At 46.7% G+C, this 12,568-nt stretch overlaps 1 protein-coding gene across 4 annotated transcripts in view; it reads right to left on the bottom strand.

Moving 5' to 3' along the window:
* The window catches only part of Arhgap26 (Rho GTPase activating protein 26), a 397,026-nt gene that overhangs the window by 274,774 nt on the left and 109,684 nt on the right, over positions 1–12,568 (bottom strand). For all 4 annotated transcript variants that reach the window (XM_026783646.1, XM_005356026.3, XM_026783647.1 and 1 more), the window contains exons 2-4: positions 11,959–12,054; positions 10,328–10,389; positions 6,461–6,532 (exon numbers count right to left, since the gene is read on the bottom strand). In XM_026783646.1, coding sequence (XP_026639447.1) covers positions 6,461–6,532; positions 10,328–10,389; positions 11,959–12,054 — 230 coding nt within the window. The remainder of the gene's footprint in view (positions 1–6,460; positions 6,533–10,327; positions 10,390–11,958; positions 12,055–12,568) is intronic.

The raw sequence follows: 12,568 nt of genomic DNA, 5'->3' as shown, positions 1-12,568 counted from the left end.
TATTCATCTTACAAACTCAGGACTAGCGATCACTCTGTCCTAGGATCTACTTTGGGCAGTGACTCCTCTTCTCATGATGGGAACATTCTAGTGGGAAGAGAAACACAATTAACCAGGAAACAAATAAGTAATATAATTACAGACTACTGTAAGAGGTTTAAAAAAAATAAAAAAAAGAACAGAGGGTTCTTAGGAGAGGCCTCAATGGGGAGAGATGAAAACTGAGACCTGGTGAACACCTGAGGAGGCAGAGGGGAGGTGCCCAGAACAGGCAGCCAGCAATGCTAGGGGCATCCTAGGGCAGAACACTCTGAGCCAAGAAGTCCTATCAAGCTCCTAAGCCTCGCAGAGAGCAGAAATGATCATATACACACTTAGCGGGCGTGAACCCATTCCTACAATCTGAAGAATTGTGCCTGAGAATCCTCTATACTCACACCACGAAGCAAGCAAGCATGAGTCAAGGAAAGGCTCACAGAGGCATTCGTCTCCAAGTCTGAGAAAGGCCCAGACAAGCAACTCCTCTACTTTAAATCATAAGCCCGGAGCTGGATTCCAACCCCACTCAATGCTCACATCACACAAATCCACTCTCATTAGCCTAGTGGCCGGCAACCCCACAGAGTACCCTACAGCCAGGCAGGGCCACAGGCCGAAGGTTAGGAAAGGCCAGGGGGCATGAGTCACTGGCATTTTCTAACTTTTAGGGGACTGGAGCCTCCAGAGTCTATGGTCACTGGACTGCCACAATCAGAGAAGGGAGCTGAGAGAAAGGGGGAAAGAAAAGCCCCATGCTGAGACAGCACCAAGGCCTCTGCGGGGAAACTTAACGCAGTTTGCCGGTGCCTTGTCTAACACTACCAAACAACACTGACAAACACAACTTCAGGAAGAAAGGGTTTCGTCTGGCTCAGTTGCAGGATACAGTCGATCCCATGGTAAGTCAGTTCCAGGGTACATTCTATCCCATGGTAAGTCAGTTCCGGGGTACAGTCCATTCCACAGTAAGTCAGTTCTGGGGTACAGTCCATCCCATGGTAAGTCAGTTTCGGGGTACAGTCTATCCCATGGTAAGTCAGTTCCGGGTTCAGTCCATCCCATGGTAAGTCAGTTCCGGGGTACAGTCCATCCCACGGTAAGTCAGTTCCGGGGTTCAGTCCACCTCACGGTAAGTCAATTCCGGGGTTCAGTCCATGCCACGGTAAGTCAGTTCCGGGGTTCAGTCTACCCCCACGGTAAGTCAGTTCCGGGTACAGTCCACCCCACGGTAAGTCAGTTCCAGGGTTCAGTCCATCCCTAGGTAAGTCAGTTCCGGGATTCAGTCCACCCCACGGTAAGTCAATTCCGGGGTTCAGTCCACCCCACGGTAAGTCAGTTCCGGGGTACAGTCCATCCCACGGTAAGTCAGTTCCGGGGTACAGTCCATCCCACGGTAGGTCATGGTTCTAAGCATCCGCGGCAGTTGGTCACACTGCATCCAGAGTCAGTGAAGCAAGCAGAGATGGTTGCTGGCACTCAGTTAGTAGCTTTCTCCTTTTAGTTTTTAAAAGATACTGTGTTTTATGGGGTGCATCTCTGTGTGTCTAGGTAGGGGTATGTGCAAGTGAGTATGGGTGCCCTCAGAAGCCAGAAGGTAGATGCTGAATGCCCTGAAACCGGAGTTACAGGCTGTTGTGAACTGCTTGTTGTGGGTGCTGGGAACTGATCTTGGGCCCTCAAAGAGCACATATACGGCCTCTTAACAGTTAAGCTCTCTCTCCAGCCTCATTTACCACCATCACCTTCTAGGACCCAACCTGCTCCTCTACAAACACAGGCTGACTAGATAAGATCATTGCTCAGGTTCCATCATGCAGCTCACAACTCTGTGATAAAACAAGAACACTCGCTCTTCACAGCGTTACTTGGATTAAATGAGTTGAACCACAAAGAGCGCTTAGCAAAGTGACTGCCGCATGGACAGCACGCAGTATATTCCAGGGATGGAAATACTGGTGAGAGGTGATAACTGTGGTGCCAATGGTAATGGTGGTGTGATAACGGTGGTGACAGAGGCCACTGGGAGTACAGGTAGCAGACCGATGGTGCTGGTGGAAGCAGTCACTGTCACCATATGGTGGTGGTGTTTGTGATAATGGTGGCAGCAGTGGTGGCAATAATGGTAGAGATGATAATGGCTGTGCCGGAAAATTTTATATCAACTTGATACAACTGAAAAGAGAACCTCAACTGATAAAATGCCCCCACCATATTAGGCTGGAGAACATTTTATTGATCGATGATTGATGTGAAAGGCCTAGGCACTGTAGGGGGCGCTGCCACTCCTGAACTGGTGGTCCTAGGTGCTAAAGAAAGCAAGGAGAGCAAGCCATGAGGAGCAAGCCAGTAAGCAGTGTTCTTCCACGGCTTCTGTTTCAGTTCCTGCCTCCAGGTTCCTGCCTTGAGTTCCTGCCCTGACTTTCCTTGGTGATATCCTCTGAAGTAGAAGGTAATCAAGCCCTTTCCTCCTCAAGTTGCTTTTGGCCATGGTGCCTTATCCCGGCAACTGACACTCTGGGCATGTGGAAATGGTGCTAACTGGAGCAATGGTGGTGATAATGCTGGTGGGAGTGGGGGGCCGCTGCTGCTACTCTCACTGCTGATGGTGACAGGAATGGTGGGAACAGTGACAGGAATGGTGGTGCTGATGCTGATAAGGTACTTGCCATCTGCAACCACTTCCTTTTCATCAAATGCAACATTTGCCTTGCAAGTGTCAGCTGGATGAAGGCAACCCTCCCGAAGCACATACCACAGTTTGGAACCAGGCATTGTTTATAGCCTTGTGTCTAATGCTCTTCTGTCAGCCAGGGCAACCATATCTGCTTGTCATCCACTAATCCCAACTACAGAGTATAGTGTTGGGGTCTCACATATATATTTTGTGGTTTGTTTTTTTTTAATTTTTAACTGTGTGTGGTGTGTGTGTGTGTGTGTGTGTGTGTTTACACATGTGAATATGTGCCCTTACAGGAGGGCATCAGATACCCTGAATTATAGGCAGCCCAATATGGGTCCTAGAATGAAACTCAGGTCATCTGCAAAAGCAAAATGCACACTTATCCACTGAGCCATCTCTTCAGCCCTTCTCATATACTCTTAATGATCTGTGTGACCTAATGTCATAACCCCAGATGAATGACTAAATGACAAGCACTGTCCTTCTGTTCAAACAGCCATAGGACACATACTATCTTAAGTGCTTCCTATGGGTTCACTCATTTATTCTTAAGCACTCTATGGGGAAAAGTTTTATTGTCCCCTTTTAAAGATGAGGAAACAGGGACGTGGAGCTTCAGAAGCCTCCACTTCTAAAGCTGCATACGGTAAGTCTGGAACACGCAGCCTCGCTCTAAAGCCACTCCTACCCGCTACTCTCAGGTGCCTATTCTGCTTTCACTACAAAGCACAGCACTGCCACTCTGCCTCCTGTGTAGAAAAAGCCAAAATATAGACTTAGGGCCACAGTTACGACAGGATCTGGGGGTCCCACTTTATTCCTGAGTGGCCTCTAGCACAAGAATACCCAAAGATCCTGCTATGGTTAGTGCTAATTGTCAACTTGACAAAATCTGGAATCACCTGGGACAGGCTTCAATATACCTATGGGGGATTATCTTGACTGTGTGAACTGAGGGGGGAAACTCCCACTGGGCAAGGTAGCAGTCAGACTAGGATCCTGCATTGTATGGAGAGAGGACCCAAGGAGAAGCAGGCAGCATTGCTCTGTCCCTTGGCTGGTGAAGTGATCAGTAGCCTCAAGCCCTTCCCACTGTGACTCAAGATGCACTGTCTCCTGGAACTGAGAGCTGAAATGAACCCTTTCTTCCTTAAGTTCCTTTGTCTGAAGCATTTGATCCCAACAGCAACAACAAAAAGAATCTAAGACAAACTCCCCATCCTGGACCCCTGTGCAACAGGTTGTTATGGCAACCAAAGCAGCAGCAGAGAAGAGAGGCAGGAGGGGAAAAAATAATTTTAGCATCAAATACACAGAATTCAGGAACAAGCTCTGAACCACCCAAAACAGGTGAAGAGCCCTGCTGGCTCCTTGGGTGTCTCTGAGGCGCCTCCCTGGGTTGCCTTTAAGCTTTGTAGGTGTTCTCTCAAATTCACATACTACTAGGATATGAATGTAGGGGTGGGTTGAGAGGGGGATACACTGGGAAAGAAAACAAGAAATGACAAAGAAGGAGGGATGAGAAATCACCTCAAATACCAAAATTAAAATCATTAACAATTTGCCTGGGGGAAGCTTAAAGCAGTGTAGCACCTGTAGGCACCTGTAGGCAAAGGTGATGATCCTGTCACAGGATCACTGTAGTAAACGCAGAGGGAGCTGTATTGCTCCTCCCTAGTAACTATGGTAACTCCCAAAACAATACAGGGGAGGGCCAGAGTGGGAGGGTGTCTATGCTTTCCATTAGAAGCAGCTACTGTAAAGATGACAGGCAGGTCATAACCCTCTGTGGTAGGTGTCTGAACACAGGAACATACAGGCCCCGGCCATGCAAAAGCAGGTGACTTCCTGGACCACTAAGAGAACTGCTAGCCATATAGTCTCAGATATTACAGAGAGGCGTGGTGGTGGACAGGAGTCTTAGTAGAAGATGCATCTCTGGAACAGAAGCAATACGTACTTCTTTCTTCCTAAATGTAAACTTAAATGGTTACAAATCTGCTGTAAACTAGGAGAAAAATCCTTCCATGGTCTTCCCTTCAAAGTAAGGCTAAGCATCCCCTGGAAGCTTTAACCAAGCATTATCCTTTTCAGTAGGCATGTCCATTTCTAAAAAGCAGCTGGAAGGCAGAGAGACAAAGCTCACTCGTACAAGACTTCTCCAGGACAGTTTTCAAAGTAAAACCTACAGAAAGCATGGAATTGCCTCAGTCTCCCCCCCCCCGTGGATGGTTCAAGGGGCTGTGTTTGAATTCATTCACCACTCTAGAATGTTGGGAAAATATGGGACAGAGCCTCTTGCTACCATTCGGACGAACACATCTCCCCTGCAGGGGCCTTTAACACTCGGCTAGTTTAGGTAGTGACTTTAACACTCGGCTAGTTTAGTTAGTGACTCAACTCCAGACAAAGGAACAGGCTTCCCTGGGCCCTCTTCTAGTAACACATTACAAAAATTAGTTTTCTCCAACAAACTTCCTGGGTATACAAACCACACGTAAGGTCAGGGCGGTGCAGAGCAGTGATGGACAGCACAAAAGAAGTGCAATGGTCCTTCTGAAGGCTTTTGTCTCATGATGCTTTGTTGCATCATTTTTTTAACCTTATAAGTTATTGATATAATACAGTTTCTGATTTTGAGTTTTTATGAAATTTCTACGTGTGTGTGTGTGTGTGTTTCTTGTGCTTCTTTGGCTTTTTTTCTTCTTCTCCTGTTTGTTTTGTCCTATTCTGGTTTGTTTGTTTTCGGTTTAAGGGGAAGTTATTTTGTTTTTTTATTGCCTATCTATTTGTTTCTTAAAAGGGGAAAAAAAAGTCATAATTTAGGTGGGTGGAGATATAGAGAAAATCTGGTAGGAGTTGGGGAAGAAAAAAAACCATGTCAGACTATAATGTATAAAAAATTCTATTTTCAATAAAAATTTAAATTAGAAAGAAAGAAAATGAATGAATGAATGAATGAATGAATGAGTGAATGAACGAACGAACGAACTAGCTATTTGGTCTCAATGCCTCAAGGTCAGTCACAAATGGTGACCTCTGGGCTAAAGCATCCATGCAGTTGAGTCTGACCTAGATTAAGAATATGTGTGTTCTTAAAATATTTACCCACTGAAATTTCTCATAGGTCTCTGAATTTTCAGTTTCTCTTGAAGAATTGAAAATGATCTAACAAAGGCAGGCTCATTTCTACAGATAACAAAAAATGAGCTGAGAGCTGGCAAGACAGATCAACTGTTAATAAGTGCGCATCACTGACCTGATGATGGTCTCAGACTTTCACACGAGCACTTGGCATGCGCGTGTGTGCATGTGTGTGTGTGTGTGTGTGCATGCAGACACACAAATACACACAAACACATGTGCACGTGCACACAATAAGTAAATATACTTTGTTTAATGAGGCTTATAAGAAGTCCCTGTGTCCCCAAAGCCTAGTTCATAACTCTGCTTTAATGCAGTTTTGGTTCTCCCCACCCCACTCACAATGACACAAAAATGAGCAGGCCGACCAGTCAGTCCACCGTCCAAGCACACGGCCACCTAGCACAAAGAGGCAACACCTCCACCTTGAGGGGTTTATGAATTAGCACCCAATGATCAGACAACAAAACACTGGGATGGCTGCTGATGGTGTCCACAGGCAGCCTACACTTCAGGAGCTGAGCTAGAACTGGAGGAGGTGCAGCTGTCTTTAGACTCCATCCTAAAGGGCAAGAACAAAGTGTGCAAAATCCTCACCCTGGCAGCCCCGATCTGCTCCTTTCGAAACTTCTCCAAGGGCGTGATGAGCACCTCACTGGCATTCTCAATCTGGGGAAGAAAAGCAGAGATTAGCAGTGAAGTACAGCAGCTCTTTCACAAATGCTCCCTCTGGCCTCCAGATGAAACCTCAGTCCATGTGCCATTGTGTAATAGCTCCTTAAGAGAGAATCCGCTCAGAAACTCCTAATGGGACCTTCCTCCGTGGAGAGTTTGCTGTTGTTGGAGGCTGAGTCTCTGTGTAGCCCAGGACAGCCTGGGCCTTACAGTCCTCTAACCTCAGCCTTCTGAGCTCTAGAAGAAGTGAATCTAAAGGGCAGACAACCACTACAGGGTGCAGGTACCTGGTGCCAGACGCCATCTAAGTTTCAAGCTTCAGGTGACATAAGTTCAGTATTCACCCAAGCAAAGTACATCAACATGGAGTCTCAATTAAAAATCTAAAACACCTTCGGACATCTATGGAAAAGACCTTTCATACCTGATGGGTTCCCTAGGGAACCAACTGGGGCCCAGACCTCTGTCTCCTGACCACAGGCTGCCTCGCAACTGCATTGTACAGGGCCCAGCCATCAGTTCCCACATCCGATTCCCTGTCACACCGACAGACCTCGAATGCACCAAGTCTGTCCTACCTTGGGCCCTTTGTCTCTGGCTTTCCCCTCTGATGCTCCTGGACAGATTATAATCAAGGTCTCAGTTTAAAGGTCACTTCTCTGTGGAGGCCTTCCCGGACCTCCAGAGCTGTAATTCAGACAAGTTGTCCAGAACTCAGAGGCCAGGTAGTTTTCTGGCTCAGAACTATCTACCAACACATACACCAGCCCTGAAAAGACTCCCCAGTATTCCCAAAGTACCAAAGAAGTCAGAAACAAAGGCACACTCAAACACTTCTGAATGACCAAATGAGTGAATGAGTGACCCCTGGACAAGCTGCCAAGTGTGTGACCATGAACAAAACACTGAAATTCTCTGGACTCTAATTTCCTAATCCAGAAAAATGAGGGGGCTGCATTGCTCCGGCTCTAAGATTCTACAGTCTTTTCAAAAGCAGCACAATATTTTACGATCTTTACTCATTGCTCACGCTTCTCTCTACTAATTATTTCAGGAATCTCTCTTCAACAAAGCATTATTTTCTCTAAATCATATGCATGCCCTTCACAATGGCAACAACACAGAAAATGCCAGAGGCTCTCGGTGGACACTGTAAAGAACTGCCTGGACAATGTGAGGGACAGAAAAGAGTGGCCCTCCACATTTATTCCCATTTGCGTGTTTCTTAATTTTGAAAGCACTCCACTTCTACAGAGAACATTTTAACACTGCAGTGTGGTAACAGTTCCAAACTTACCTGATTTTTATTGCTAACTGGTATTGTTTACCTAGCTTATATAGGTCTAGCCCATAAATCAACTACAAGTTTCTAGAGTTCACAAAGGTGTGCTAAGCCAGTTGAGCGGTTTTCAACCTCAGTTGCACATGAGAATCCCCAGGGGAGCTTTGCAAATCTCTGGTCCTGATCCCAGATATCGATGTTTGTGAAGTCCCTCAAGTTATCCCAGCAGGTACCCATGCTGAGATGCAAGCCCTAAGGAGACTCAGAATGCGAGTACTTGGTGCTCTCATGGGAAGCATGACAACGGTCCTCATCCCAGTATGATTAGCACTGTCAGCCTCGACAAGACCTGTGTTCTCATCTACCAAAGCACAGTAAGGAGGAACCGGACTAACAGTAGAGCACAGACGCCACTCTCGGCCCACAGTGACTGTCCAGACACATGTGGTGCATGCAGAGTCTGAGCAATGAACCACATGTTCAGAAAACACAATGGACAGCAAAATATCTCACAACCATGGCTCCTCCAAAAGGGTACAGCTTCGCTGAGCTGAGCCAAATTGATGATAAAGCTGTCCCACGGTGAGCACAGTGGGCAGAGGCTTGTGATGGCCAGAAACTCAGAAGCAGACAGCAGAGAGTAATAATAAAATTGCAGAGGCAAGTTGAACAAAGCATAATCCAGTCATTGTTCCCCTACCGCAGGCCACAGCAATTTGCAGGGTATTCATGGGTGATTTGCTGACCATACTGCGGCCCCCAAATATTGACATGACCCTGAGTCAGACTCAGAAGAACCATGTCCCTTTCTAGGGCACTACCACTGCCGCTGGTGCTCCAGTCTGGGCTCAAGCGAGCAGCAGTCGGTAGTCAGAGGAGGGAGGATCTCTGCCAGGCAAAGGTGTGGGGGCTTCTGTCCTCCTGAGAATTTTAAAGAAATCTCCACATCTTTTGGTCCAATGTCAATTTGGGTTTGAATCAAAACTGCACAACCTATCAACCATGAGAGCCTGGACACAAGGTGGCCCCTGTGAACCTCAGTATCTTCATCTGGAAAACTGGGAGGATACAGAGGGGACGTCACAGCTATTGCAGGAGCTACGGAGAACAGGTCAGGCTCTGGCTGCACACTGTCTTGGTCCTGACAGCTCATGCTGTCAGCAACTGCTACAGAAAGAGAAGGAACATGCTCCAATTTTGGCATCCTTCTGGGACTGCCTACCAGGAGATGAGCCCCTACCCCCACCCCAGATGGAAGCCAGTGTGAAGCCTGCTGGGGGCTTCTTCTCACCAGGCTTCCCTCCTGCTACCTGGGGGATATGGGAAATGTAAGGGGATCCCACCCACTAAAAACAGCAAATGCCAGTTTGAAAGCACTGAACCTACAGGTCAGCATTGGCTTCTTGAATTTGCAGGCTCTTTCTGAGGTGCTCCCGCAGCCACGTTTCTTTGCCAGGATGCATTTTCTGACTGCCAGCTACGTGGCAGGTGCCCTGGGGCCAGAGTGAAGCAGTGATGCCTTCCCTGAATGATCACTGGATGGGTTTGATGAGGCATGGAGAAGTAGACTGGGACACACGCTTTCTCTTTCAGCCAGATTCCGAAAAGTTAACAAAGCCAAATCCCTACCCTAAGATCGTACGTGCGTGCGTGCATGCATGCGTGTGTGTGCGTGTACATGCTTCTGTGTGTGCGCATGTGTGCCTAAGGTTGACATTAATGTTATTCCTCGGTTATCTGCCTGCTTTTCCACCTTACTTTTTGAGACAGTCTTCTACTGAACCCAGAACTCACCAATTCGGACAGACTGACTAGCCAGCAAACCCTAGTGTTGTAGGAGCTGCGGGCTGTGTTCCTGCCTCCCCAGCTCCTGGTTGCCTGGCTAGCTTATGCCCCGAAATAACAACACACAAATTATATTCTTGGCCCATTACATCTAGCCTCTTCTCGGCTAACTCTCGCACCTGGACTAGCCCATTTCTAATAATGTGTGTAGCACCCCAAGGTGCGCTCACCGGGAAGATTCTAGCCTATGTCCATCCTGGGTGGGAGCTTCATCGCGTGTGCCCCCGAGAGCTGAGCTATGGCGTCTGTCTGAGGCGTCTTACCTCACTTCCTCTTCCTCCCAGCATTCTGTTCTGTTTACTCCTCCCACCTATGTTTTAACCTATGAGGCCAAGCAGTTTCTTTATTACTTAACTAATGACCTTCCTCCATCACCCTAGGAATTACAGAGGTGCACCACTGAGTCCGGTTTGTTACAAGGGTGCTGGGGATCTGAACTCAGGTCCTCAGGCTTATGCAGCAAGGGCCTTACTGACTAAACAATCTCCTCGGATCTTGAGAACAATGATCCTCTTCCAAAGTTATGTGCTGGTAATTCTTTAACACTCAGAGAAAATATTAAATTCTGCAAGGGTTCACAGCCTCAGAATACTCCAGAGGTAGTCTCGACTTAAACCTGGGTCTTTGCTCTCTCAAAGCATATAGACTGCCTGGGTACTCACCATGCGACTCCGCTCATCTTCAAGATTCCTGAGAACAGTGGCAAATTCTTGCAAAGATCTCGCTGGAAGAGAGAAAAAAAGAAAGAAAGAAGCCATGAACTGAAAGCAAAATGACGGCTGTTTAAAGCAACTTACTGATTTCAATTCCTTATGCACACGGATGCCCAAAGTCAACTGCTGTCTTCAGATTCCCTCATCTTTTAATCATTAACCACGAAAGACAGGATGACCCAGAAATGCAGGTTAATTGCTCCTGGAACACCAGCTAGAGGATTTCTCCAAGGAAAAGACCCGCCTATTCCTGAGAGTTCCCAGGACTGCTGAGGTGCTGGCAGGCTCCCAGCCCTGAGGCTGGAAGGGGCAGAGTTCCACTAAGGAGCTGAAGGATTTCCTGTCCAGGATTCAACCTCTTCAATCTTTGTTGCTGGGCTGCATCAGAACCCAACATTTGCTTTGGCACGACAACGAAACAAATAGTCCTGCGGGCACCAGAAGCCACATCTCTGGCATCTCGTGGGTTCCTTCTCCCTGAGTTCTGGTCACTCGGCAATAGAATGCAGCCTGCAGCACGGCAGGCAAACACAGATGGTCTTTGCCAGAATCTTTCACTAAGGCAACAGGCACTTAGTGAAGTAGCCCCAGGACTTTAGGATACTTGGGCAATGCTCTCAGCTACTTCCCAGATGTCTTTGCTCATACCCAGATCCTGGCGTTCTGCCTGGCAACAGACTCAAAATCATCTGAACAACCTTAACTTTCCCAATTCTTGTTATTGCTTTGGTATTGGACATTGAACCCAGCCTCTCATATACACTAAGTACGTGCTCTACCATTGGGGCTACAATCCCGGCTCCAGCTCTTCTTAGTTCTTCCTCCTTTTGTGGCATCAACTAAAACGCCCAATATAAGAAAAAAACAGATTATGAGCCCCGAGCAAGTGGTGAGTCTTGGCTGCACCAATGTTCTGTGCTCAGAGCTGGCTATGGAAGAGAGGAGGGGACACCAAAGAGGGAAGCAGTACAGCATGGTGCTATGTGGGAGCTCATCTCCACCTCTCAGTAAGGGACTTAAAGGAGAGAGAGGTGGAGACACAGGAAGCTAATGACTGAATCCTGTTTCTGCTCTGCAGCTGGTGACAGTCACAGGGCTCCAGCCAGCTGTTACCAGGCTAAAATGGAAGGCCAACAGATCAAATCTGTGAAACTTTAGAAAGAAACAAACTAGAACTTGAGATAAGTTCAACTTATGTGGTAATTCAGTTTAAAATAAAAAGTAAAACATAGCAACATTCTCATCTCAGTCCATCAGCTAAGGCTGGGCAACCCTGACCCAATTCTCTTTACCATCTGCATTCACTCTTAGGTTCTTAGTATTGTGTCTGGGTTAAGAGAAAAAAGGAGAGTGTCACGAAGCTAGGCAGGACACTGAAGGAAGGTGGACAGGAACACCATCACAAAACTCCCAGCTTCCTCCTGCCACTGAACAGGGAGTGGGGCCAGTGCAAGGAGGAGCCCCACCCTGACCTTCCTATCTGTGCCTTCCACTGCTCACTGGATTCCTTACTAACAGGCCTCCTAGCTCCAGAGAAGGCTTGCTGGAATGTTTCTGTCTCCCACGAGGGTGTGACTTACCTATACACATCTCATCATCAGTTTCTGCGTCTCCAATACACTGAAATTTAAATTCATTTAAGGAATCTGCAAACTTCCGCTTTGCCGAAGACAAATCTAAGAAGATAAACAGGAAAAAGGAAATTATTGAAATTAAATTGGCCTCCCTAATTATTAACCTTTTAAGTCCTTCTGTGTATACTTAGCAAGGTTTGTTCCTGAGACCATTTCATGAAAGAAATGTTAACTTCACAATAGCCACAAATAACAGAAATTATCTCAGAGAAACTCTAACCAAACAAGTGGAAGACCTGTATGTAAAAGAACTTTAAATCTTTGAAGAAAGAAATTGAAGAAGACACCGGAAAATGGAAAGATCTCCCATGCTCTTGGGTATGCAGAATTAACAGTAAAAATGGCAGTCTTACCAAAAGCAGTCTACAGTAGATTCAATGCAATGCCCATCAAAATTCTAGCAAAATTCTTCACAGACCTCAAAAGAACAATACTCAACTTCATATGGAAAAGCAAAAAACACAGGCTAGCCAAAACAATCTTGTGCAATAAAGAAACCTCTGGAGGCATCACAACCCTGTCTTCAAACTCTACTACAGAGCTACAATACTGAAAA

This window comes from Microtus ochrogaster, chromosome 18 (assembly GCF_000317375.1).
Source record: "Microtus ochrogaster isolate Prairie Vole_2 chromosome 18, MicOch1.0, whole genome shotgun sequence".
Lineage (NCBI taxonomy): Eukaryota > Metazoa > Chordata > Mammalia > Rodentia > Cricetidae > Microtus > Microtus ochrogaster.
Note: the sequence above shows the minus strand (reverse complement) of the source record. Positions and strands in the feature narration are given on the sequence as shown.